Here is a 27,167-nt window from a genome sequence, read left to right on the forward strand (position 1 = left end):
GAATGTGACCGCTCCAGGTCTTCTGGGTCCCCAGGGAAAGATGATGATCTGAGCCTGGGGGTCTGCATGCAGGTGGGTGCCATTGTGCCCTGCCTGCCCCACCTCCTCCGCCAGAGGACAGACATGGGTTTTCTCTTGTCTCGGTAACTTTCAGTCTCAGACCCAGCCCACAGGTGCTCCCCATTCCCAGGAGGACGGCTAGGTGATACAGCCACATAGAACCCAGAGCCACAGGTCCCAGAAAGTCGGGCTGGCAGGGCCTATAGGCACCACATAGTCAGGCTGTGAAAACAAGTTCCGAGGCCAAATCTATCCGGGATGTCTGTGTTAATATGAGGAGACCAGCTGCTTCCTGCAGGGCTTTTCAGAGCCTTTAACATGCTGATTGGGCAACATGACTGTCCAAGATGGGGCCAGAGGGTGCTCTCACCCCAAACTTAAGACACCACAGAATCTACTCATGGAGCAGGCAATCCATGCTGGGAAATTCTCAGGCCAGACTCAACTCATAAAGGGAAAGACTTGAGGTCCACAGGGTGGAGGGGACCAGCTGAAATGGGACCCTTGCCAGTCTTCTTACAGCACGTCTGTGCACATAAGAACAAGGCACCCTCTCCTCAATAGCAAGGTACTGCTTTTATTAGGACAAGACCCTTTACTGCCATCTGCTGGAAATATCTCAGCAAATACACAAATCTACAACATACATGGGAATGGAGCCACCCTCCCCTTTAGATATGGTACTCTTGCCCAGTGCGTTACCTGCCCAACCATGCCTGGCAGCCTGGGGCGGAGTCATACGATCCCAACCTGCCCATCACTCCCTTTCAGCCTGCACAATAGTCATATATCCTAGGTGAGGTTTCTCAACTGACCTCACAGCCTCAGCACCCTTGGGGATACCCCCTTCTGAACTCCTCAGAGACGGACAGGGATGCTGGGGCTTCATCTCTGTGTCATCCCTCTCAACCATTACCTAGCCCCTGGCAGACTCACATGATGAACTCCTGAACAGATCCGGATGCACAGGGACTGGGATCCAGATGGACCACAGGCTCCTCCTTGCTGTGTGACTCTAGGTAAGTCCTTACCCCTCTCTGAACCAGTTTTCCCTTCTATAAAATGAGGCAGTTGGGCTTGCTCATCTCCTGGGGATCAGATAGCTCTGAACTGACAGTGACACTTCCACCTTCCATGGAATTTTGAGAAGAGCAATGGAGTCATTCCCAATTACCAACAGGAAGATAGCCAAATGCAACCCGGATTTTATTAGACTAGGAAATATAATTTATTTCATAAAAATTAATTTTGTTACAATAGGAATGCTAAAGGTTATTTATAGGTTGTAGTTTACAGAATAAACAGAGGTGGGATTGGGGGCCATCCCTGGGGCCCTGCACCCCCCTCTCCTGGGCATATAACCATGTCCACAGACCTGGCAGGGGTCCAGCCCTTTGCCCCACCAAGAGCTCCCTGCACCAAAGCTCCTGGTCACCTCCCCTAAGGGACCCGGCTCAGCTGCCTAGGAGCTGGGGAATAGGGACCAGAGTGCCCTGGAGGGTCCAGGAGATGAGAAGGATCCCCTGCACCCTCAGGAGAACCCCTACCCCTGAGCTCTGGAGCCGGGGGCACTGTGAGAGAAGGCAGAGGGAGAGGCACGTAGAAGATACATTGACTGACCCTGTGGGCTCAGGGAGGGCAGAAGACAGGCACACCAAACTCTAGACGTCCAAACCTGGGACGCAGAGGAGCACACACACACGCTCGCTCAGGTGGGGACACGTGCACATGCTCTCCGAGGGGCATCCTGATGTGCCCGCAGAGAAAAGCATAGGCATGCACACGCGCACGCACACACGCACCCCAGAGAGGAGAGAGAGAAACACCTGCGTAAGGGCCCTGCAACCCCCAAGGGTACCTGAGCTGCTTCCCACCAGGTACATGCCCTCGGGGGCTACCTCTTGGGTCTGAATTGGAGGAGAAACCACCCATCCCACCCCGGAGGCAGGCAGCCTCCACAGACAGATGGAGTCGGCAAAGCCTTTCTGGGCATTTCTCATAGAGCTGGATGGTTTGAACCCTCCCAGGAGGCTCCAGCCAATGGGTCTGTGCTCTAGGACATGGTGCACATTTCTGGAAGTCAGACTGGAAATGGCACCTGGGTGGCTGGCTGCACCTCATCCGTCAAGCTCCTGTCCTGGGGGCAGAGCAAGCAGCTTCTGAGGGTGGGGCGGGGAGGACAGAAAAGAACAGGGAGGAGGGGCATGGCAGATCACAAGGTCCCCTACAGAAGCCTAGAACAGTGTGTCTGAACCCAAAGAGCCTCAGACCGCAGACTTCTAGGTATGAAAAGGACACTGAAGCCCAGAGAAGGCAGTGATATGCCTGAAGTCGCACAGCAGTTTAATGGCAGATTTGCAAGTTGATTCTTGGTCTTTGGACTGCCAGGCTACATGTGGGCACATTAGAGCCTGCGAGGGGAATGACACCCCCTGTCACGGCACGTGTGGTCTAGCCTGGTCAGACTGCCCTCAAAGCCACGTGACCGAGGCCCACACGTGTTCATGGGCTAACAGTGACCAGTGAGGCCGAGCCCATGGGATGGGCACTTTGGCAGGGAAGTCTCACTGCCTTTGTCTGAGGCAGCATCCACATGGAGGCACCAGGGTCGAGAGCCTTAGTCTCAGCCTCCGGGCCCAGCCAGAGCCTAGCCCCTGATGCAGGCCTGGCCCCTCAGCAGCCCTGGTAGAAGGAATCTTCTCTCAAATCTCCAGGCAAGTCCTCCTTTGCCCACAGCCAGGCCACACCCCAGCGGGGCTGGTGGGTGGCAAGAAGCCCCACGAGCTACTGACTCCATGGCAGGGAAGCCAGGCTGGGGACGCTGGCTGGAACTGCGGCCCTAAAACCTGCCCTCCTCTCAGGATATCAGACTCTCAAAGGCCAGGATGTGCTGAGACGGGTCCCAGTGGCTGCTCGGAGACCTGCCGGGGCATGCCCTAGGGTCACTGCCTGGAGGTGTTGCGGAAGTGGGCACCTGCCTTGCCTGGAGTGCCAAGAGGGAGAGGCCTTTGAAGAGGCCTCTGTGCTGGCTGCAAGATCCTTGTCCCAGCCACTGCCAGGCAGCTGCACAGGGCAGGGACTCATCCCGTGCCATGCAGGGCCCCTGGAACAGGTTGGGTGGGGGTGGTATGTGCTGTCCCCTCAACCCTGGCAACCCTGCCCACTGGGAAAGGTTATTTCAGATCTCTCAGACCGTAGCGGGGTGGGTGAGAGGAGGGTTATAGGAGGTGCCTGTGGAGATCAGAGCTGGGAAACCAGCTTCTCAGCCTCCTTCTCCACTCCTGGGCATATGAAGCACAGCCAGGCCACCCGCCTCCAAGGCTCCCACGTTGCAGAGCTGACTGACAACAGGAAGCTCAGGCTTCTGCAGCTAGAGAGGACTTCTCAGCCATCACTCTGCTTTACAGAAGGAGAAACCAAGGTTGGGGAAGGGCAGATTCTGGATTCCTGGCCATCAATAGAGCACCACGCTGCTCTAGAGGCTGCTGGGCTGAGGACGGGATGAGGGTGTCAGGGATGGCCCCACCCTAGGGTAAAGCTATCCAGCTGCCAGGAGAGAGATGCCCATGGAGGACTCCCCTCCCCTACTTCATCTCTCTGTTTGAGTCCCACTTCTGGGCCACATCCCTTTCTAGGAGCCACCAGACCAAAACCAGACTGGAACATTCTCCCTGGCTCACAACTGGCCTGAGCAGTCCTCCTCTTTCATCCCAACTTTCTTAATCCAGATTCCCAGGAGTCCAGATGTATCTCCCTGGGGCTGTGGGAGGGAGGGCCCACCCACTCCAGCCCTCAGCACTCCTTGGCTTTATGGATTCAGCATCTGCTTAAGATTTTAGAGGAAAATCTAACCAGCTAAATCTAGACAGTGAAAACCCTGTCTGACCTACTCCCTGCACAACTGGGGAAACTGAGGCCTTGTCAGAATTTAGTCCAAGATGGATTCGTTAGCAGCAAAGTACTCTCTGTTCAGTCTCTCCTCAATGCACATGTGTACATGTACACACACACACACACACACACACACACACACACACACACACACAGGCACATTCACTCCTGGCCAGAAGTGTGAGCGTGCCCATTCTCATCCACACTCAAGAAAAGAGTTTTCTATTTTTTTTGTGTTGTTTTTCATTTTCTTTTTTTTTTCTTAAAAAGGACTTATCCAAATAATCTGGATAATAAATTGTTTGCGTTTCCTAAGAAACTGGGTTTTTCTTTTCCCTTGTGGTTTTGGTGTTTTTCTTCTTCTTTGAGCCTTACTAGCGGTCTGAAGCTTTCTTTCTTTCCTTTGCCTTTCCGCTTTTGGACAGGAGAAAGCAGTTTGTCTGAATTGTACTTGACTCTTCAAAGAGGAAAAGGGCGTGGAACCAGAAGGGGGCTTAGGGAGAAAGGAGAAATCAATAACGGAGGAAGAAAACGAAGAACGGAACTAAAACCCATGGAACCCAGAAGTTGCCGGGCTGAGGGTGGGGGGGTGGAGGGAGGGCCTCCTGCCTGCCCGCCCCCAGCCAACTGCCTCCAGAGGCTTCAGCCCCATCTTGGTTCCTGCACAGAGATCTCAGGCCAAGAGAGAGAGAGCGGGGGTGGAGAAGGAACTCTGGGCCCTCTAACAACAGAGTACATGGATTTTCTAAGGCTGGTCATGGTCTGGGGGTTGGGGAAGAGGAGGAGGAGGGCAACTCTGGCTGTGAACTGGGAGGAAGCAGAGGCCAAACATCCCCATCAGGAGGCTGCCCCAGGCCTCCCTGCACCTGCCTCCTGCCAGTCCCTGCCAGCCCGCTGTCCCAGGAGGCTCAGCAGTCCCCGTCGGTGGCCACAGCCACCAGCATCTCACTCTTGCCCATCTCCTCCAAGGCACTCGCCAGGCTGTTGAGGTCTCCATCGTCCTGCTGCAGAGCTTCCCAGAGGTCCAGGATCACACCCGTGGGGCTCGCTTTGGTGGCAAAGTAATTCAGGTACCTGGCAGAGGGAAGGAGGGCACTGAGGTTCCCAAGCACTTAGCCCTTCCCCGGAGCCTGGGGGTGAAGGGGCACAAGGGGAAGTGGGAAGGCTGTGAGCTTTGGTGTCCCACTGTCCTGGGTCTGAATTGCAGCTACTGTGCTGCAGTCTGTGTGGCTCTCGGCAATTCAGAACCTATGGCTCAGAATCTCAGTCTCCTTGTCTCTAAAATGGGAACAATGCCAGTTACCGCTCAGCAAGATCCAAGATCATATAAAGTAAGGGTCTAGCATTGTCTCTAGCATGTAACCATCTTGTTCATCATCATCATTATTATCATTGAAAGACACTGGCCCCAAGAGAGAATGACCACGTCTAGCATGTGGTCATTCCTCCCACCCGTGTTCCCTCCTGCTCCCATGAACTCCCCTGATAGGAAGAATAAAGCCTTAGCCATCTTTGTAAGTCCTATTCATTTCTAGTAAAATGTCTTATCTAAAGCATATTTTATTTATTTATTTTTTTTGAGACTCAATGCAGGTTTATTACACATCTTTCAATAAGTATAATATTTATTATCATTGGCCTTATATTTATCCAGCATTTATCCAGCATTTGAGGTTCTCCAAAGGAGTTTTGACACCAAAGTGTATCTTGGTCAGTCAGCAAGCATCTCGCAGCACATTCTCTATCCTAGATACCAGGTGCTGACAGTGATGGCACCAAGCTGATGCCCTGGCTTTGAGTCTCCTGCTGTTTGGTGAGATGGGCAGGTGGAGCATTATCCCCGCACAATGGGAAAAGAGCAGGGTCTGAGAGTCTGCCTGGCTCAAGGACCAGTGCTCTGAGCATGATGCTCCTCAAGGGAGCAGTATTCTTGAACTTTGCATATCCAATCCTGAGTTCCTGATTTGCCACAAATGGTGGCAAAAGGGCAGCTGGTCTGGGAGATGGTCTTGGCTGTCAGGCTGCCTGCCCTGCCTGCCCCTGTGAGACCTTGAGGACAAAGGCAGATGGGGATGGGCTGTGGTTTGGGATACTCACCGGTCCATAGAGAGCTTCTGCGCTAACATCCGCCAGTCATTGCCCCGTGAGTTGGGGGCATCTAGGCTGTTGCATATCTTCTGGCGGATGGACAGTGGGATCTTGAAGGCATAAGGTCCCAGCTGGGTGGTGACAGTGCTGCCAGGGGCAGAGCAGAGAGTGTCCAGGGAGCCAGCAGGTGTCTGTAAGGGTGGGGGCCAAGAGTGAGAGGGGTACAGTGCTGGGCATCTGCCCTCCAGCCTCCCTCCCCTTGGACTGTGAGCTCATTGAGCCTTGAGTCACTCCCACCTCCTCTGGACAGACTCCCACTGTTCAGGCAGGGGCTTCTCCCTTGAAGGGTCGGTTCCCAAGGGCAAGGCCTGCATGGCCACCCTTCAGGCCTCAGGGGGTGCACCATGCTTACCTAAGGCCCCAGGCAAATGCAGATGCAGCCTCACAGTTAGGAAGCCCCAAGGAGCCCCAGCCACAGTCTAATCCACATGCACCCACTTGTACAGGTGGAAAGTGAAGTCTAGAAAAGGGGAGTGGCTTGCTCATGGCCACATGCCAAGTTAGTGGCAGACCTGGGTCTAGACCTGTATCCAGTGCTCTTTACAATGCCCCAAGAGGAGGATCTAGTGTTGTCACCCTGGGTGGCCTGGGTTTTTAAATCTCAATCCGGATTTTTAACGGTTGAGAACCACAGGTCTGGTCCTTGCATCAACCTGGGTTCGAATCCAGTCTTGCCACTGGTGTACTGTGTGCAAATCCTTGCCCTTCCTAAAACCTACTTTCTCACCTCCCAGGTGGGGATCATATCTGTCATGCATCTCCCGGTGCTTGTGAAGATTTAGTGAGATCATGTAAATTTTCTGGTATATGCCAAGCATGTGAATGGCACTCAATCAATAAATGACACTTGTTAGAAAAACATGACCAAATCCCCGCTCAGACTTGGGAGGTGAGAGGGAACTACAGGGGTCTGTGTGCTGCAGCCCAGCCCCAAACCCTAGAGGTGTCCTCTGGCCCTCACCTCCATCAGCATGGTGTGCAGCTGGAATATCTGGCCGCCCTTCCCTCACCTCTGCCAGAGTGGTGTGCAGCTGGAATATCTGGCCACTCTTCCCTCACCCCCACCAGAGTGGTGTGCAGCTGGAATATCTGGCCGCCCTTCCCTCACCTCCACCAGAGTGGTGTGCAGCTGGAATATCTGGCTGCCCTTCCCTCACCTCCACCAGAGTGGTGTGCAGCTGGAATATCTGGCCGCCCTTCCCTCACCTCCGCCAGCGTGGTGTGCAGCTGGAATATCTGCCCCACCCTTCCCTCACCTCTGCCAGTGTGGTGTGCAGCTGGAATATGTGGCCCCGACTTCCCTCACCTCTGCCAGAGTGGTATGCAGCTGGAATATCTGGCCCTCCCCTTCCACTTGCCGCACGCAGATCTTGCAGGTGAGCTCTGTGGAGGCCAAGCTGTGCCTCTCCAGGGTGAAAGTGCAGTGGAGGGCCTTCTGGCTGCCACTCCAAATGTGATAGAAGGGGATCTCCTGCAGGAGGAGGGGGTCAGGACCAGGCAGGCAAGGCCAGCCTGCCCTGTCCTCATGGAAATGGAGGCTCAGGGAGGGTTGGGAGCTTCGGGGGGCAGTTCAGGCCTCTCCACCCAGATGGGGAGGGGTCAAGTGCCCTAAGCTAGCCAGCTGAGTTGGTGTCAGGCCCTCAGTTCCAGAAGGGAGCTGAGGGTGGGTAGGTGGGGGAGGGAAAGGCACAGGTGTGTGTGTGTCAGGGGCTAGGGGGCCTTGTGGTCTCAGGTGCTGCTGGGTGGGCAGCGGGCTGTGGCTGTCAGAGATGAGATGGACAGTCTGCCAGGAGGGCATGCCCTGAAGGGTGAGGAGCCTCTGTGAGGATGAAGGGCATAGGCGTCTGTGCGTGTGAGGGTGTGACAGGGCAGAAGTGTGCATGTGGCTGCCCATTGCCCTGAATTTGGGGACATGCCTGGGGATGGCTGGGAGCCTAGAGACTGGGGTGGGAGGAGACAGAGACAGTGAGAGATCCAGGGAGGGGTAAGGCCACAGGACAGAGGTAGGAGGCAGGGCCCGGGAGGGAGCTGGGCTTCCTGGGCAGCCCTTAAGTGGTGCCCCTCCCCATCCATCAGCCCAGCCCTCACCTGGTATTTGGCCAGCAGCTTGCTCCTCCAATGGGCATGGGGGAGGTCATGGAGGGAGAGGCGCAGGTTGTGGTAACTGTCCTTGAACATTAGGGGTTTCGGCTCCTCCACCAAGTAGCCGCCCAGAGTCCGCTCCAGCTCCAGCACCTCCTGTGGGCCAGGGGCATGGGGAAGGGGAACCCATCACACTTGGCCAATGGGCCTCTTCTGTGGCACTCTGCGGGGCAGGGGGCAGGGGCCCATCTGAGTGCATGGCTGGGCATTTGCAAGAGCTCACAGAGGGCTTATGGTGTGAGAAGATGAATGGATGACGGATGGATAGACAGACAGTGGGAAAGATGACTAGATGAATCAATCTATAGATGACCGTATGGCTAGAGGGACTAATAAATGGACAGATGTATGGATAAATGGATTGATGGCTAGAAAGACAGACAGATGAATATACAGATGGATATACAAGGATGGGTGTATGAATAGAAAGATGAAAGAAAAGATAAATGAATGGATAGATGAGCAATGACTGGGTAAACAGATGGGCTGCTGACTGAATGGGTATATGGTCAGATGAACAGAAAGACAGATGGATGGATGAACAGATGGATGGATAATGGGTGGAGGGTTGAATAAACAAAGAATGCCATCAGGCCCAAACCTGGTAACTTCTCTCTTGATTTCTATACCACTCTCTGGCCAAAGCTGGCCATTAGCCAATGCCCCAGGACCAAGAGATCCAGCTGCAGGAGCACTTCCCAGGCACCTTCCACCCATCATAGGGCCACTGGCATCTCAAGCCAGGGTCCTCCCAGCAGGGGACACTCCTTCTCCCATGGGCCTTTCACCTATGTTGTCTGCAGTATGGGCTTTGGGACAAGTCCCATGAGCCTGGGAGATGAAGGAGCTGGATGGGGCCAGGGAGCAGGAACAGAAGGTGCATGGAGCCATGGGAAAGGACCATGAGGCGCTGAGGAGGGCAGATGGGAGGAGGGAGGGGAAGGGGCTCACACACGGCCAAGTGTCTGTATGCTTCCAGGGTTACATCAGGATGAGCCTGAGCTCCTGATAATGGGAGGAGAACTTGGGGGAATGCACAAGGGCTCTGAGGCTGGCAGGGGACAGTGGTGCTAACACGGGGCTCCATACCTGCCATCATCAGGCTCTAGGTGCTAAAAGACCCTCCCCTCCCCTTCCCTCCCTCCTGTCCCAACCACCCCTCATCTGCATGACCCTTCCTTCACTTGGGGCACCACTCTCCATCCTTCTGCATATGCTAGGAGCCTGGCTGTCAGCCTTAACTTCCCTCTCCCACTGCCCATCCCATCAGTCACTGGTTCTGTCCATTTGACTGAGCACACGCAGCATCCAGCCCCGCCTCTCCTGGCTGCTGCCACTCCCTGTGGCCCAGGGTCCAGCCCCAGCTTCCCAACAGGCCTCTCCACCTCTCATCTACCCACCCAAGTATAGCCACAGGGGCTTTCTAAAGAGCACCTGTGAACAGGTGTCTACCAAGTCCATTCCCCTTCCTGCCGATGGATTCCAAATTCCTTGGCAAGGGGCCCTGAGGCTTCTGGGAAGCTGAGCCCTGCCCATCTCGCCCGCCCTCACATTCACACATTCCCTATGCCTTTTAGTCGGTTATGCTGAAACGCTTATGAAACGCAGTCATTTCTGTCAGTCTGGAATGCCCTTCACTCCTTTCTGCTGAAACTCCTACATGTCAGCCTTCTCAGAGTTCCTCCCCACCAGCCCAAGCCCCTCCCAGTCTGATGCTCCCTCAGTCCTGGGGCAGACCCCATCAGAGCCTTCAGGGATCCCTGGTCTGCCTCCCACCTCTAACCTGGATCTTGGTGAGGCAGGCCCTGTGCCCAAGGCTGTTTCAGTATGTGAGGGCCGCAAGCGGGACCTAATAAGGCTGGTGGCGGGGAGGGGTTCCTGGGAGGGCCCATGAGCCTGGGGTGGGGGATTCTGGCAGGGATCATGCAGCTGGCCGGCCAGGGCTGTGTGGGCACCTGCAGCTGGCCCTACCTTCAGTGCTACAGGCGTGTCCTCCAGGCAGTAGACCCGGAGGCTGTACTCCAGGGAGGTGCAGAGGGCGGGGGCGAAGACGGCCAGCTGGAGCCGCTTGACTGCTGAGCGGGAATAGGACTCGCCCGTGAACACGTAGGTGCCCAGCTGGTCCAGCAGGATGTGGCAGGCCCTGGGCTCCAGCTGGCAGTAGCAGGGTGTGTTCAGGGTCTCCTCATCCAGGGTCACCACCTCCTGTAGGGGACAGCAAGGGTGGGGTAGTGGTCACAGTTATTCAGGCTGGGCCAGAGGAAAAGGGCTTTCTTTTGCCTCGCTGGGCAGGTTGGGAGAGCTGGGCCAGCCTTCACCCTGGCTCCTCACCTCCCAGTGGCCCTGGTGGGCCTGGGTCTTGAGTTGAAAGATCCAGTCACGGGCACTGACTTCGGCACAGTGGGGCATGGTGAGGATGACGGGGCGGCACAGCAGGAGGCCTGTGGGTCCACAGGTCACTGAGGGGCTCAATACTGTCTGGGTCCCTTCTGAAAGCGGGCTGGGGGAGGACACAGGGTAGGAGAGAGGCAGTGAAGAGGTCGGCAAAGGTGCAGGCTCCTGCTGGGCTCCCAAGTCTGCCCAGGGCCCGGGAGGTGGAGGGCAGCTCTTTGCCACTCAGGGCTCTGCATTCCCAGAGGTCATGGGGGCAAAGGAGGCAAAGAAAATGGCATGAACCTTGAGGTTGTTTCCAGATTTTTGCTATTCCACTGCAACATTATCATAGCTCAAAATTCCTGGCTTAAATTTTCCAAGGTTGTGTAATCTTGGAAGGTTTTCAATAGGTCACGCTAAAGTGCCCTCCAGGGAGCTGGTTCCAATCTATACTCCCGGCCACGTGCCACAGAAGGCCATGTTCCCACCCCCTTGCCAGCAAGAGGGTATTATCATTTGGGAAAAGGTCCTTGCAAATTCCTTAATAATAATAATTTAAAAATCCCAGTACACCTTGTGGTGGTTTTCATTAGTTTTCTCTGCAAATTAGACTCAACATTTTCTCATAACCTACTGGTCAGTGTGTTTGTGTGAGACAGTGTGTGTGAATCACGTGTTCATATCCTTTGCCCATTTTCACAGTGAGATGTTTACTTTTTCTTATTGATCTACAAAATCTCTTTACATAGTAAGGATATTCAGCCCTTTGTGACACTTGTAGCCAGCTTGTCAACTGCCTTTGAGTTTTACAATTTACAGTGTTGGTTCTGCAAGTTTTAAATATGGACACAGTAAGATTAATACTTTCCTTGGAGGACTGTTTGGTCTTGGCATCAGGCTTAGAAGGGGAGCCACGTGTGGGCAGGCAGCAAGGGATGGGAGGAAGAAAAAGGAGCAGCGGCTGGGGCTCTACTCACAGGGTACTTTCTGCCTTGTTGATGAGTAGATACATCTCGTAGAACTTGCCCTGGGGAATGGCTCCATTGGGCACCAGCAAGCTGACCCCTAGGGGGAGAGGGAAGTCAGCAGGGAGTCCAGGAGCTTAGGAGAACAAGGGTTTGGGAAGTTGGCCCCAGCTTGGGGCTGGGAGAGAAAGATATCTCCTGAGCTCCAGGTAGTCCCCAGCCAGGGGTGGGAGAGAGGGTCTGGGGACTGGATGCAAGCAGAGGCCAGGCCACTGACCAGTGCTGGCTTGTCTAGGAAGACAGGGGTCTCTGACATTGCTATGGGGTCTGGAGGTCCAAGTGCCAGCTCTACTCCTAGCTTAGTATATGATGCTGGGAAGCTGTTAATTGCTGGCTTTGCAAACTAAAACAGGCATCCCTGTCCCTCTGCTGCTAGTTCCAGGACAGTGCTTTGTAGGTCTGCTGAACTAAGAATATTCTCTCTCACACAACAGAGACACTGAAGCTTAGAAGGTGGCTGGCCCAAGGTACCTCTGCCCTAGTGAGGGCATAGGCAGGCTTGAAGCCTAGCTTTTCTAGTCAGACCTCTCTATTTTATACTCACTTCCTGCCTCCAGGCCTCCCTTTCCCCATCTGTGAGATGGGATTAGGGCAGCCCTATCTTCTGCTGGATGGGTGTTGGGGCAGTCCACAGAGGAGGTGCTAAGGCCAGGCTGACGCACAAGCAGGGCAGGGGCTCACCTGTGCCGGGGATGCTGAGCCTCCCACCCAGGCAGCCAAAGGTGCCGCTGACGCTGCTCCCTGGGTCTCGGGGCAGGCCCAAGAGCTGCTGGGAGCCGAGGCTGGCGCTGCGCAGGTGCAGGAAGTGGGTGTCCCGGGCGAAATCGCTAGGGTATGTGCCAGGAGGCAAGACCCCCAGCAGGTCAGCCCCGTCTGCCAGGCCTGGCCCAGAGCCCGTGGTGCTGGAGCTGTAGACCTTGACCTTAAGGCTGGGTAAGGGGTCCAGCAGAGGAGAGTTGGTCATGGGGATCTTGTCGGTGGAGTCCTGCAGGGCATACACGGGTCCGCGGTAGATGCCGGCACTGGCTGTCAGGTCAGGAGGCACAGAGGGGTGTAGGAGCTGTGGGTTGCCTGCAGGAGTAGGGGCTATAGTCAGACCCAGCTGTGCCTCAGCTCACTGGCCCAGCTCCCACTGCAAAATCCCACCCAAATGTCCAGCTGTGAAAGGCCCAATTGCTGCCAGCTGCAGGAAGCTCTGGGAATCCCACAGCCTGGGTCACTCCCTTCCTTCTCTGTAGTTCTCTAATCCATACCCATCCACATAGTTATCTCTAGAGCAAACTCTGGAAAAACCCTGGGAGGGAGTCAGGAGCCTGGCTCTGGTCTGGGTACCACCAGAGCCCTCTGGGTATCCTGCCTCTGCCAACCACCCCAGACATCCTTGGGTTCTTACTGGGCCTTGCCGTCTTAAAGTTGACGGGGTGGAAACCACCAGTCAGGGCAGCAGATGAGTCAGTGATGTCTGTGTCGAAGTCACGGCAGTTGCGGCGGTACACCACCACCCCCACCGCCATGAGGATTGCCACGACCACGAAGATGGCCACCACGAGCCCTGCGTACAGCGCCGCATCCCCTGAGGACTCCAGCACTGCGGGGACAGGAGGACCACATAAGGGGCAGCACAGAGACCAGGCCCTGGGGGAATCAGGGAGGCCCTGGGTCCCTGGAAAGGGCAGGGCCCAGGGCCAACCGGCCCGGTGCTGAGGTCCAGTCTGAGCCCTGCCTACACAGGCTGGCAACCTCGGGCTAGCCTTGAACCTCTCTATAGGTAAAATGGGCTCGAAGTCCCTGCCTTACTGCTCTCCTAGTTGTGGCATGAGAAACAAAAGAACAAACATGTTCATGCCATGTGTTAACTCATTGCTCGCTGCTGATGAGGCAGGGTCTGTGGCTCAGAGTCACTGGGGCTACATAATTTGCCCTGTGAGTGCTGGGGCTGAAACCTCTGAGTCTGTAGCAATTTCCATAGGACCAAAGGTCCTGGCTCTGTTATCTTTGTATGTAGATAAGGTCTTCTGGCTCTGTCATCTTTGTAAGTAGCTGTTCTGAACTCTTCTTCCATTCCGCGCTCTGAGGGTGGGAAGTGGAGGGACGGGGAGCTGAAGAAGTGGAATGAGATGCACAGCAATGCGGTGGAGAAGAGGTGAGCATGTGGGAAGAAGGATGGTCCCAGGGAGGCAACCCACGGCTACACTTTCCTCCCCCAGGCAAACATGGCCAGGCGGGAAGTCTCAAGGTCAAAGTGGCAGGGTCTGAAGTAGGGCTGTCTGGTGGAGCTTTCTACAGTGGTGGAAAATCCTATGGCTGCACTGTCCCGTATGCAGCCACTAGTCACATATGGCTCCTGAACAACTCAAATGTGGCCAGTACCACTGAGGAACTGAATTTAAAAATTTATTTAATTTTAATTAAGCTAAGTATAAATTTGAACGGCTGAATGTGGCTGGTGGCTTCCACATTGGGCAGTTCAGGGAGAGCAAAAATGGCGGCCAAGATGGCTGCTCTTCCCCTTGCTTCCTTTGGGAGCTCCAGGAAGCACCTGTCCACGCGCTTCCTCCCTGGGGGGCCCTCAGAGAAGTAGCCCTGCTTCCTCTGCCTGGAGTCCTCCACACCCTGCACTTGGTGTCAGCCTGAGGCTTTCAGCAAGGCAGGGCATGGCTCCCAGCCCCGGATGTCTGCTCACTTCCGACTTCTGTCCCCCTGTATCTCTCCTCAGCAGCCCTCACTCTTGGGCTCCCCAGAGGACCCCTCAGGGCTGGGCTCCTGGTTCAGCAGAGAAATGGTTCCCCCAGCTTGGCTCTGCCTCCTAATGCCCTCACTGACACTGGGGCCACTTGCCTGGTGACTTACACTCGAATCATCCCCAGCCCGACCCCCAGTGAGCTCGGCCGAGAGCCTCACTGATTTTATGATTCCAGAACTAACTGGAAATTGTGGTTCGATTACCATGGGCCAATCTGCTCAAGTGGCTTTGCTGCTCTGATATGATTGCAGTGGTGGCGCAGCTTCTGGGGCTGGAGGGTGAGCCCTCCAGAGCTGACGCAGGGCAGCGGGCATCAGAGACAATTTGGGAGGCTTGGCCCAGCTGCTGGGGCAGAGAGGTACAGCAAGGGGCATGAGGGGGGACTGGAGTGGTGATGTCCCGGCCTTGGCCCAGAGAGGAGGGCCAAGGGCATATGGTTAAGAACACCAGCTTTGGCTATAAAAATATTTGGGTTCAAATCTTGGCTCTACTATTTCTTGCCTGTGTCTCTGGCCAAGTCCCTTCCTCTCTCTGTGACTCAGTTTCCCCTCTTATGAGAGGAGGCTCAGTAGGGTGCCCTAGGGCCTTTCTTTTCTGTCAGCCAAGGGTTTGCCTGTCTGCCGGTGATGGAGATGCAGACACATGCAGTGTCAGGTGTAGATGATCCCGTGGGGGGTGGGTAGGCACCTTCAGCTCTCCCTGCCCTGCACCCTGATCCCGGGAAAAGCCAGCCAAAGAGAACCAAGGATCCCCCAGAGGAAAGAGGACAGCCATGAAATGGGACTTACGGTGGCTGTTGGGGTCGCTTAGAGTTTTCTTATCTGTCAAGGGAAATAAAGGGAAAGACAATGACATAGGTGACAGGGAAAGGGTGGCAGAGAAGGCAATGGGAAGGATGAGATGAGATGATGGATGTGGTGGGGGGACAGAGGCCCTGAGGACTGCCGTGCTGCAGGCCGGGCACTGAGGCATGGGGCCGGGTTTGGGGGACCCTTACATGGCTCCAGAGTCCCCACCCCCAGGGCCCCACCTTCCCTGTGACTCACTTTGCATGCACAGCCCATCTGTGCAGTTCTTAGAGTCGAGCAGCGTCCCGCTGCAGTCACGGCCTCCGTTCTGGGGTGGGGGCGCCATGCACTCGCGGCTACGCCAGTGGGCACACTCAGTGCTGCAGGCTGACCACTTGCTCCACTCCGTCCACGCCCCATCGACTGTAAGAGCATGGCATACAGGAGCATGTGCACGCAGAGACATCTGCACACAGTTATGTGTGCAGAACAGAGCAATGTGCCAACACACATGCATGCATACACACCATGGAAGGAAATGAACCCAGAACACATGTGTGCCACACAGAGAAATCCACATGATATCCACATAACCCCATGCCAATGAACAGCCAGATGCACCTGGCAGGTGGACAAAGAGGGTACAGATAGATGTATAAGGTCATCAACATGATATAGCCCAGTGCACGATTTACACACACAGACACAAACCCAGGGTAAAGAAAAACAGTGTAGGCACAAACACACAACCCAAGGGAGAGAACACAGCACATGTGCGGGGGTAGGGGAGCAGAGGGGCTGCACAGAGGATGAGAGGAATAGGAGGACTGTCAGTATGAATAGGGTCTGTGGCCACGGTGTGTCTTTAACAGTCAGGAGCAACAGGCTGTCCCTGAGGCTGGGGAGCTCTGAAACCTTGGCCTGGGGCTGACACGCTGACACTGAGAACCCTCAGCTTGGAGGGCAGAAGAGCCCAGGCTAGAGGGTCAGGGAGAAGGGGCTAACCCTCAAAGCCTCTGCCTCCATCTCACCAGCAGCCCAGGGCAGAATAAGAGGTCAGAGATCAGAGCATCTAGTCAGCCTGGGCAGCCGGCTGTGGGCTCGGGACAAGCACCTTCTGCTCCCCATGCTGGGGAGAGAATGGCTGTCCTGGCTCTGGCACACAATACAGAAGGTGGGACAGGGTTCAGGGTGGGGCTGGACATGGACAAGGCTCCTTACCTGGGCAGATGGTGGTGCAGGCGGTCTTCTGGAATGCCTGGCCCTCGCAGAAGGCCCCTCCGTTGAGTGGGGCGGGGTTGGTGCAGGTCCGGGTGCGCTTCTGCCAGCCTCGGCCACAGCGGTTGGAGCAGGGCGACCACTCTGCCCAGCTGGACCAGCCGCCATTCACTGCAAGGCGGCAGCTGTCAACTGGATGGCTTGGCTCTGGAACCCTCTGCCCTCCCTCAAACCCATCCCTCACCCTGACGAGGCCCCTCTGCTGAAGCCTGGCCTTCCTAGTGAGACCCCTTTTGCCTACAGTGTAGGGACTCAGAACTGGCAGATAGAGCTGGGCTGTAACTGTCAGCACCAGAGGGGATCCAGGAAGTCACTGTCTATGCCCCACCTCATTGTAAGATGGCAAAGAAGGTCCAGAAAGGGCTGCCACTTCCCCAGGGTCATCCTGGGAGTGATGGGGGCCTGGGACTGCCTGCAGCTGGAACCTAGCACAGGGTTCTTTCTAAAACTCTGTAAAGTCACCTCAGCTGTGGCTCCACTCCTCCCACCCATAGGGCCCAAGGGTGCAGCAGAGAATAGCTCACAAGCCTGGGCAATGGTCCTTAACTCTACCAGGACAACAGCCTTCTGGACATACTGACTGGGCCCTGCCTCAGCCCCCAGACTTGGAGAACTCCTTCAGAGTTAGGCAAGGCATCTTGAGAACTGGGGAGTGTTCCTGGCTGGGAACCCAGGAATGCCCAACTTGGCCATGAATTCTGCTGTGTTGTGATCTTGGTCAATTCACTTCCCCTCTCTGGGCTGCATCCTCCCTACCAATCCAGGGGTCCCCCCTACCCTCAGGCTCTCTCCTCCCTCCCTTGGCCGTGTCTGCCCCTCCCACTCCGAAAGGCCCGCACCGTAGACGATGACGGTGGCAGTGGTGCTCCGGCGTTTGGCCACGATGTTCTTGGCCACGCAGGTATAGTTGGCAGTGTCCGACAGGCGGGCTTGGCGGATGATGAGGTTGTGGTCGATGGTGAGCAGGAAGTTGGTGTCCTGGGTGGGGTCAATGACATCCTCATTCTTGAGCCATTCCACCTGCAAGAGTGGGGGTGAGGGGGCAGTGAGGGCCCAGGACAGGTTTGATCATAAACAGAAGAAGGGCAGTTCTACCTGGGTCCACGCCATAGTTGTGGCAGTGAGGCGGGGCCTCGGTGGGACTATAGCACTGGACACTGTACAGCTCTGGGGTTAAGAGCACCATTTGCCAGCTGGGTGGTCTTGGGAGGGGACTTACCACTCAGAGACTCAATTTCATCAACTGCAAGATGGAATTGAATAGCACCTACCCCATAGGGATCCATCGCGAGGATTACATGAGTTAGCATGTGTAAGGCGCCGAGAACAATGCTCAGAGGAAGTTGAGTTAAACTAACTAAATAGGCGCTAGCCAGGAGTATCTGTCTTCATCATTAACTCCTCCCAGCTCTGCTAGCCAGGATGAAAAGCCTGGGAGGTGATACGAAGAAGGTCCCTGGGTCTGGCAGACCTGGGTCCAAACCCCAGCTCTGCCACTCACCAGCTGCCTCACCCTAGGTGGCCACTGGGCCCCTCCCAGCCCTGCTTCCCTGCTTTAGGATGGAATGGTAACATCCACTTTGCAGGGTTGTTGCAGAGACCAGCGTGCTAAGTGCCTAGCATATATGGGCCAGGGGTATTTGTCTGAGCCCACTATGCAGAGGAGGGTTTGGGCTGGGAGAGGCTGAATGATGAATGCACGGTTTTGGGATCAGAGAGGGCTGATCCCAGGCTGGAAGTCAGGGTCCTGACTGCCCCAGCTGTCCACTCTGCTGGGCAAAGCTGAGATGCAGCTCTAATCCCTGGACCACCAGTGCAGGGAGTATGTCTGGAACAGAGGTAAGGATGGCGAGAGAGGACAGCAATCCAAAGACTGTGGTTTCAGGAAGGGGTGATCAGCTCGTGGGGGAGAACACACTCACACACACGCATGATGGGATCCTTTCGCATCCAGAAAGCTGGGGCCTTGGGTTCTGGATGGGGCAGGAGATAGAGACTGAGCTGGAGGTCCACCTAAGGAGCCCCTGAGTTCTGGGGATTTCTGCCTTAGCCACCCCATCCCGTGGGGTTATGCCTGTGGCAGACCCAGCTGGGATCTGGCATTGCTGCGTTCGGCAGAGGTAACAGTTCTCTTCTCTGTCCTAAGCCTCGATCTCATCTGTGAAAGGGGCAGGGCTCTGGGAGACTAGCACCATGGCTGGTGGTAAATACCATGCCTGCCTGGCTTCTGCAGGCATGGCCACAGGGCCGTGCTCAGTGGTCCCCACGTCCCCGCTCACCTCGGCCACAGGCACTCCCTCCGGCGGGCGGCACTGCAGGAGAACCTCATGGTCCAGGGGCACCTCCTTGCCCAGAGGCTCCTGATCGAAGTTCTTGCGCAGGTCTGGGAGAAGCGAGAGGGTCCCAAGGCAGTCAGGTGAGGGCAGGATTGGAACCTGATGTGCTACACTGTGGCCACTGGGTGGCAGTGCAGACCCAGGGAACTGTTGATGGGCCCACCTGGCCTTTGCCTGGGAAATTTCCTCTTCTCCAAAGGAGGGGCCTCACTAGGCAGACTTGGGGGAACAGGGTTCCCTCCCTGACTCTGGGATCCTAAGCATATAGTGGCTCAGGATGGGGGAGGAAGCTGCCAGCTTCTTTTATACAGAAGTAGATGAAAAGAGGCCTAGGTTCTGGGTCTAGGAGCCCTCTCTGAGCCGGCATCCATGTGCTGGGATGTCTCTGCCGTGGGCATCCTCAGCCAGGGATGCTGGAGGAGGCCCCACAGATGTGAAGTTCCTTCTCCAGCATCCTCAGGGATGGGGAAGGTTCCTGCAGGGACAGGGTGGGGGTCAGGGTGGCGTACAGGCGATGCGGACGTAGGCTCGGCGACTCTTGGTGGTGCCCGCAGAGCTCCAGGCCACGCACTGGCACCAGTAATCCTCCAGCCCAAAGAGCTCCTCCACCTGCTGCCGCGACACCTCGATCTGCACCTCGCGCACCCGCAGGCCTGGGAGGAGAAGAGAGAGCCGTCAGGGGGCAGGGGCAAAGCAAGGATGTGAGGCACAGGACACCCCCGGCCTTCCACCTCGGATCCTGCTGGCTCTCTTGCCCAAGTGCCCCTTTCCCTCCATTCCTCTTGTCTCCTGTCTCCACCCTGGCTCAAGCTTCATGGCCACTCACCTGCACATTGCAGTGGCTAACACAAGCCCTCTGCCCCTCCAATGCATCTTCTACCTGGCAGCTAGTGTCATCTCCAAAATGCACAAGTGGTGTGTCATTCCCCGTTATGAGACCCTTCATGCGGGGTCTCAGTGGCCTGCAGGTGGGTAGGGTCGTCCCCAGGAGTGGCTCTGAGCTGCACTGTGCATCCACCATCCCCACCCCACTGCAGCCTCACCAGGTGTCTTCCAGGCCCTCATGTTCCCTGGCTCTGCAGCCACGGGGCCCTTGCACATCAGTCCCCTGCCTGGAATGCTTCTGTCTCCTCTGGGCCTGGTGGCCTCCCAGTCCCTGCCAGATTTCGGATCAGCCTCACTTCCCGAGGAAAGCCCCCTCCACCCTGCGCCTCCCCCACAGCTCTCCCAGCACTGCTCGGCACTCCCACCACTGTGCCCGGAAGTTCGTCTATGCAGCAGTCACTCCCCTACCCAGCCTCGTCTCCTCCCAGCACCCACCATTAGCTGTACTCAGATTATTTATGGATGCATTCACGTGTTAAATGTCTGTCTCCTGCAGGAGAACAAGATGGGGCTTTGTCCTGCTTGCTGCTGTGGCCCAGGGCTTGGTACAGAAAGGGGGCTCAGCACGTGCAGAGGTGGGATGCCTGCTCTCCCTGGTCACTACTCAGGCCCTGTGGGCCTGGAGCTGAGGAAGTCCCTCTCCCAGGGAGCCCCTGATCTCTCAATGGCTCCCTGGTCAGCGCCTGGGAAACTCCCTACATAACGGGGCCTACCGGCCTACACAAGGGGGTCACTCGGTTTTCTGTTAACCATCCCTCAACGAAGCCCTCCATGCTCAGGAAAGGGGGGAACCTGCCAGGAATGGGGACGTTCATCTGAAGTTCCTCCCCAAAGGTTACAGAGCCCTCTTCCTCCTCCAGGAAGCCTCCCTGACTGCCTTGTGTCTCAGAATTTCTAAAGCTGCTCCTCCCTGCCACGATGTGTCCTATCTCATCCTCTCATTGCACCATGGATTGTTAAGGTACGCACAGCCGGTGGCATGGTGGGTAAGGACAGGGTTGGATGGCTGGACAGGTTTGCGTCCTGGCCCCACCCTCAAACCCCAGCTGGGTGACCTTTGTGAAGTTACTCAGTCTCTCTGAGCCTCAGATCCCTCATCATAGTAAACTCTCAAGGTAAACTCTAGACAAGTTATGGTGACTACTCCGCCACAGCGCCCAGCCCGGGCCAGACACAAATATACTCTGGCAGGTCATCTGGATCTCAATCAGCTTCTTCTGTTACCTTTGAAGAAACTGAGGCTCAGAGAGGGGAGGTGGCAGGCACCAAGTCCCCTAGCAAGCTGCTGCAGAGCAGAGGTCAGCTCCCTGGTGTCTTTCCCAGGTTGGAGCTTGGTCCCCTCGCCCCCAACTCCTCTCTTTTTTTTTTTTTGAGACAGAGTCTCGCTCTGTCGCCCAGGCTGGAGTGCAGTGGCGCAATCTCGGCTCACTGCCAGCTCCGCCTCCTGGGTTCACACAATTCTCCTGCCTCAGCCTCCCGAGTAGCTGGGACTACAGGCGCCCGCCACCACACCCGGCTAAGTTTTTTTTGTATTTTTTGTAGAGACACGGTTTCACTGTGTTAGCCAGGATGGTCTCGATCTCCTGACCTCGTAAATTGCCCGCCTCGGCCTCCCAAAGTGCTGGGATTACAGGCGTGAGCCACCGCGCCCGGCCACACAACTCCTCTCTGGACCTCTCCTGATGAAGTCATTGCTGTAACTCTCCTATTGTTGAGGAGGGTTGGGGTCCTTGTGCAGGGAGTCCAGATGGGGGACAGCCCGGTCCTGATGGCCAAGGATCTAAATGGGAGGTGGCTAGGGGTATGCCATCCAGGGAAGAGGCTGCTTCGGGGGTGGGTGACAGAGCCTGCCTGCCATGGCTGCCCGCAGGCTGGCTCCACAGTCAATGATGCATGACCCAGGGAGCAGAGCCCCTGCCCCTTGCTTACCAGACTGTGAGTCTATAAGAGTGTGCCCTTTTAAGGGGGTCATCCATGCAAGAAGGTTTCAGCAGCACCAATAGCTGGATAGAAGGAAACAACCACCAGGGAGGAGGCGTGACACCTCGTCCATGATCACCAGCAAGCAGAGATGCAGGGAGCATAGGACAGGGACTTTCGGTCTCCCAGGCTTGAGACCCAGCATCAGACTGCCCTCCCAAGCATGGCAATGCCTGGCCCAGGACACCCCGGGTTGGGCTGCCTGCCCCAATCTGGCATAAGCTGGTGGGGGGCTGTTCTGCCTCTCCTGGCCCCCAGCTGTCCTCTTCTGTGTTTTCAGGCCTCAGACCAAGGCTAGAGAGTAGGAGGCTGAAGTGGAATCAGGCCCCACCACTGCCAAGGAAGCTCTGCCCATTATTTGCAGCTAATGGGGACAACAGTGCCCCAATTTCTAGGGCTGGCAGGGCCTGTGTGCCTGGTGGCAGGGTTGGTAAGAGCCATGCTGTTACTATTAGTAATAATCACAGGGTTATTATTACTATGCTAACGGCCTGTGAGGGGCCCCAGCAGGCACACTGTTCCCTCGCCTTGCCTGGACCCTGATGGCTGACCTCTGATACAGGCCAGAGGGGCTCAGTGGGCAGAGAGGTAAGGATCGTTTGAGAGAAAGAGGCCAAGGAAAGCCCGGAAAGAGGACAGAGGAAGCAGGTGTTTATCGACTGCCTGCTGGGCCCTGGCATGCTGTTCTGTGCTATGTGTGCGCCACCTGGCTCTACCCTCACCAGGACCTTCAGTCAACTTCCCAGTTTACGAAGAGAAGAACTGGGGCTCAGAGAGGTTGAGTGACTTCCCCAGGGTCACTCAGCCAAAGAGTGGGGGCAGCTGGCAAATATGTGTTGTTTTGTTTCCCCTTAAAAATTCCTTTTTCCAGCTGGGTGTGGTGGCTCACGCCTGTAATCCCAGCACTTTGGGAGGCCAAGGCGGGGGGATCACGAGGTCAGGAGATTGAGACCATCCTGGCTAACACGGTGAAATCCCATCTTTACTAAAAATACAAAAAATTAGCCTGGCATGGTGGCACGCGCCTGTAGTCCCAGCTACTTGGGAGGCTGAGGTAGGAGAATTGCTTGAATCTGGGAGGCGGAGGTTGCAGTGAGCCAAGATCGCGCCACTGTACTCTAGCCCGGGTGACAGAGCGAGACTCTGTCTCCAAAAAAAAAAAAAAAAAAAATTCCTTTTTCCATTTTTATATTTTGGGTGAGCATGGGACTCCAAATCTATTGTTTAAAATTATGTTTAAATTATGGTAAAATACACATTCTATAAAACTTAGCATTTTAACCATTTGTAAGCATACGGTTCAGTGACCTCGAGTACATTCTAGAGTATGGTTTTAAGCCTGACTGGTTCTGAAATCTGTGAGCTTTACATGACAAAACAGAAACTAAAGAAGGGGGAAAGAAGGACAGTGAGACAGCATGTCAGGGAGACAGAGAGTGAGACAGAGAGAGGGGGATGAAGAGAAAAAGAAAGAAGCAAAACAGGCACATAGGGAAAAGAGAGAGAGAGAGAAATGAGCAGGGAGAGGCAGAGAAATAAACAAAGCTGAAGAAGGAGACAGCAAAGGATCCAGAAAGAGATGGGAAAAACAAAACAAAACCCAGGAAGGCTACTCAGGAGCCCCCTGAGTCTGGGGTAGGCTGGCTCTGTCAGGTGACTGAAGGGAGGGGGTCCCATTTGCCTGTCTTAAGCCCCAGGAAGGGCTTTTCACCCCGAGGGCTCTTGCACTATCAACAGGGACCTGGTGACAAGTGAGCAAGAGCCCCTCACTTAGACTCGAGGGCACCCTGGGGGCAGGCCCAGTTCTGGGAGATGTGGGGAGCCCCAGGGCTCCGCCTCCTCCTCTGGGAGTACCGAGAGCTCCCCACATATCCGAGAAGGAAGGGACCCCACGCTTCCTCGAGTTTCCCAGTTTCGGCTGCTCTCCTCTTTCCCTCCAGATTTGGTCTACATCCCAGCACCACTTGGATGGTTATTTACTTAATACTATCAACTTTTTCTTTTTAACCTAAAACAATTTATTTCAACACAGGAAATGCCATATCATTATTGTGAATGGAAACCAGTATCACTTTCCACAAACAGACGGGAACTGTAAAAATAACGACTGCATTGAATTCTGGGTCGGTGCCGTGGGGTGCCAGGGCTGTGAGGCAGAGACCTGCCCTCTTTGTTAAACAGGGAGATTAGCAGGTGTTTGGGAGGGCTCAAGAGCCCCCACCTGACGGGAACTTGCTCCCTAATAGAAGCAGAAGGATGGAGAGAAAGTGGAAAAGGGAGTGAGGGCTCACAGGGCACTCGGTGCTGTCCAGATGGAGATGGTCCCAAAGTCAGGCTGGGACACGTGGCCAGCACTTGGGGAAATGCTAATCCAAGGGGGCACCATGGCTGTGTGAAGTCTCACATGGAGCTAGGCCTGTGCCTCTGGGCCTGGGGTGTCCTGGGGTGCCCAGGCAAGTGGGGTGGGCTCACCGGTGGCCTCATCCAGGCCTTCCTGTGTGACGTGGTCGTTCTGGCTGACCCACTCGCCGTTGCACTTGAAGTAGATCTGCGTGGCGGGGAAGGCGCGGCAGCGGAGCTCCACAGGCTTGTTCTTCACAATGTAGGCGTCCTGCGGCTCCTGCAGGAAGTAGGGCAGCGGCTCTGCCGGCGCTGACGGGAAGGAGTCAGGGAGCACCTCGCTGCCAGAATCAGTGCCTGCAGAGTGAGTGGAGACCTCCATGAGGCTGTGTGCTGGGAGGGCCCTGTGGCACCCCTCGCCCACCCCGGGGGCCCACCGCAGACTAATAGGACAGGGGAGGCAGAGGTGGGGCAGCCAGAGCCCTGCTGGGGACGCGATCTGCAACAGGGGTCAAGTCTGGCACTCCTGCGGCCTCAGTTTCCCATCTTGCCCTGCTTTTAAGAGGCTGGGCTTTATAAAGAGCCAGTTCCCACTCTGCAATGCTGTGTGACTGTACTTCATTACAGACAGAGAGGCCAAGGAGGTCCCGGGAGGGGAGGCGATCTGTCTGGGTGAGGACACCCCTTGGGCCCCCCCACAGAGTCTGCTCCACTGTCCCTGCCCGGCCTCTATCCAGTTCCTCATGGTGACGCCACGAGACGCAATGGGCTGGAAACGGGGCTGGAGCTCAAACCAGGCCAGCTCTGCCCTGGAGTCACAGCTGCCCTTTGCAGCCCCTGCCAGGCTGGCAAGCGGGACAGGAGCCAGGGCTGCGGGGCAGGGGTGGGATGAGCCGGCTGAAGCAGGCCTGGACTCCACGGTGCTCAGCCCCCTGCAGGTCTCCTCCCCCAGGGGAAGCCCTCCTTCCAGAAGCTTCCCCACAGAGCTCACCTCCCATGGTCTGTGGCTCTCACCCATCCCTTGGCCTCTTCTTCCCAACCCCCACCCCAGCCAGATTCAGCCCTCAGCACAGCAGATGAGGAGACTTCGGAGCAGACGGGGGGCTGTGCCTGTGGCAGTCTCCTCCCACAAAGGGGGCCAGATGGAAATCCTGGTCCACCGTCTCCCTGGAAAGAACTGCACCTCAGGAGGTGAGACAAACAGGAAGTGGGGTGTGGCCACCGCCAGTGCCCAGAAGCGGGGGAAACCAGGCCATTGACCTGCTGGTTTACAATCCACCTAGAAAAACGAATTTTCCATTGCCAAATGCCAAATGATCAGGTGGCTGGGCACAAGCCGTTGGGGGCTTGTCCTCTTCTGCTAACTGCCCAGAGGACACAGTGAATGAAGCTGTGGGGTGGCGCATGGCCGCCCAGCCCCTCCAGCTAGAGGCCCCACCTACAGCGGAGGGAGGGGAGAGGGTGGTGTCCCGGGAGGCCTGTGTGGCCACTGGGATCGTGCACTTGTTCTCTGGTCTAGGAGGCCACATCTGGCCCTAGGGAGTCCCCCCTACAGTCAGAGGGGCCAAGGGGACACCTGGTTTTCCAAGAACAGAATGTCTGACTATGCTTTCTCTTTGTGGACCAGGAGACCATGCTGAGACTGGGGAGCTTAGGAGAAAATGCATGAACTATCACTGGCTTGGGGCCTAGGCCCTGGGCAGTGTGTGTATGGGCGGTGGGGGTGGGGTAGCTAACAAGATGACACATGACTCCAGCTCCATCCAGCATGTTCTGTAGGGCCCAGGGAGAGAACCTTAACTCCTACCTCGTTATGTCTGATGAGCACAAGAGGTGGACACCCTTACCCCGTCTCTGGGCTGCTCTGAGGATGAGATAAACATGCATGAACACCTAGGCGGGGCCTGGCACACAGTAGGTACATGTTGCTGCATCGAACGAACAACTAAGGCTTACCCAGCATCAGGTGCTATGTTTGCAGGAATTTAAATTGTTAACTTATCGAATTCTGGCACCAACCCTGTAAGGTATGTTCTATTAGACCCCATTTTAGAGATGGGTAAATGGGAGGCTCAGGGAGGTTAAGCAACTTGTCCAAGGTCATACAGCTAACAAGAGCCAGATCAAAAGTTTGAACCTGAGAAAAGACTTCAGCGTTTGGGCTGTTGCCCCAGACTCCACAACACCTATCATTGATCTACACAGCTCTGTAACGGTGTAGGTGTCTCCACACCCAGGAATCCTAATAGCACCCTGACAGGGCCAGAACTCCACAGTCCACAGGGCTCTCTCATCAAGGGACCAGCAAGGCTGGAAATGTCCTCATTTCAAAGCGGAGGAAACTGAAGACCATTCAGATGGTTCCCATGACTTGCCCGAGGCCACCCGGTGAGTGGGCAGCTAATGTGGGAACAGCAAGGCAGATTCCTGAGGCCAGGCCAGGGCTCCCTGACACCTGCTTCCCACTGCCAGGTACAGGGATACATTCACTATAGGCAAACTGGTAGCCCCCTAGGGCTGCTTGGGGATTTGATGAGGAGATGACACAGTGACTTGATCACAACCCAGGGAGCTGAACATTGGCTTTCAGTGGCCTGAGAGCTGGTTGCTGTGCATGCCCTGAGATGGCCACTGAGGCCTCCCTGCCAGGCCAGATAGCTCTGAGATAGCAGGATGGAGCTAGGAGGGCATCTGGGCAGCAGAGAACCTGCCAGGCTCCATGCCCACCACCCACCACCAGCATCTTGTCTCCGTCTCAGCCCTGAGGGGTGTGGGACAGAGCTCTGCCTTCAGACTCAGAGGCCCCTGGGTCTGAACCAGCCCTTTGCTGGCCTCAGGCAGCTCATCTTTGAAATGGCAGGATTGAGCCTCCCTCTGGGGGTAGGTCATGGCCACAGGAGAAGGGGCATGGGGGCCCATGGGTGCATGTCACGTGCCTGCCCCCATCTTCTAACCGCACCACCCCCAGCCCCGGGGTGACAGCTGCCTCTGTGCTCTGCAGCACTGCAGGCTGTATTATGACTTTGTTTTATAACTCTAATGCAGACCATTTATTAAGTGGGTGCAGACATGACTGAGGAAAGCAAACATTAGACATCCATTAGTGCAGCAGGCCCTGCGTCTGGCAGCCCCACCACCCCACTCTTCCTACCCCGCCCATCCTCTCAGCCCTGGTGCA

At 56.0% G+C, this 27,167-nt stretch overlaps 1 protein-coding gene across 1 annotated transcript in view; it reads right to left on the reverse strand.

The window, feature by feature from the left end:
* Positions 1–1,264: 1,264 nt before the first annotated feature.
* The window catches only part of UNC5B (unc-5 netrin receptor B), a 90,277-nt gene continuing 64,374 nt past the window's right edge, over positions 1,265–27,167 (reverse strand). Inside the window, exons 2-17 of the mRNA XM_004049554.5 lie at positions 24,122–24,346; positions 19,294–19,437; positions 18,728–18,831; positions 17,288–17,468; positions 16,392–16,559; positions 15,429–15,593; positions 15,171–15,203; positions 13,033–13,227; positions 12,321–12,710; positions 11,592–11,679; positions 10,573–10,741; positions 10,213–10,446; positions 8,188–8,337; positions 7,406–7,570; positions 6,049–6,230; positions 1,265–5,025 (exon numbers count right to left, since the gene is read on the reverse strand). Coding sequence (XP_004049602.4) covers positions 4,860–5,025; positions 6,049–6,230; positions 7,406–7,570; positions 8,188–8,337; positions 10,213–10,446; positions 10,573–10,741; positions 11,592–11,679; positions 12,321–12,710; positions 13,033–13,227; positions 15,171–15,203; positions 15,429–15,593; positions 16,392–16,559; positions 17,288–17,468; positions 18,728–18,831; positions 19,294–19,437; positions 24,122–24,346 — 2,759 coding nt within the window. The 3' untranslated portion in view covers positions 1,265–4,859. The remainder of the gene's footprint in view (positions 5,026–6,048; positions 6,231–7,405; positions 7,571–8,187; positions 8,338–10,212; positions 10,447–10,572; positions 10,742–11,591; positions 11,680–12,320; positions 12,711–13,032; positions 13,228–15,170; positions 15,204–15,428; positions 15,594–16,391; positions 16,560–17,287; positions 17,469–18,727; positions 18,832–19,293; positions 19,438–24,121; positions 24,347–27,167) is intronic.

This window comes from Gorilla gorilla, chromosome 8 (assembly GCF_029281585.2).
Source record: "Gorilla gorilla gorilla isolate KB3781 chromosome 8, NHGRI_mGorGor1-v2.1_pri, whole genome shotgun sequence".
Lineage (NCBI taxonomy): Eukaryota > Metazoa > Chordata > Mammalia > Primates > Hominidae > Gorilla > Gorilla gorilla.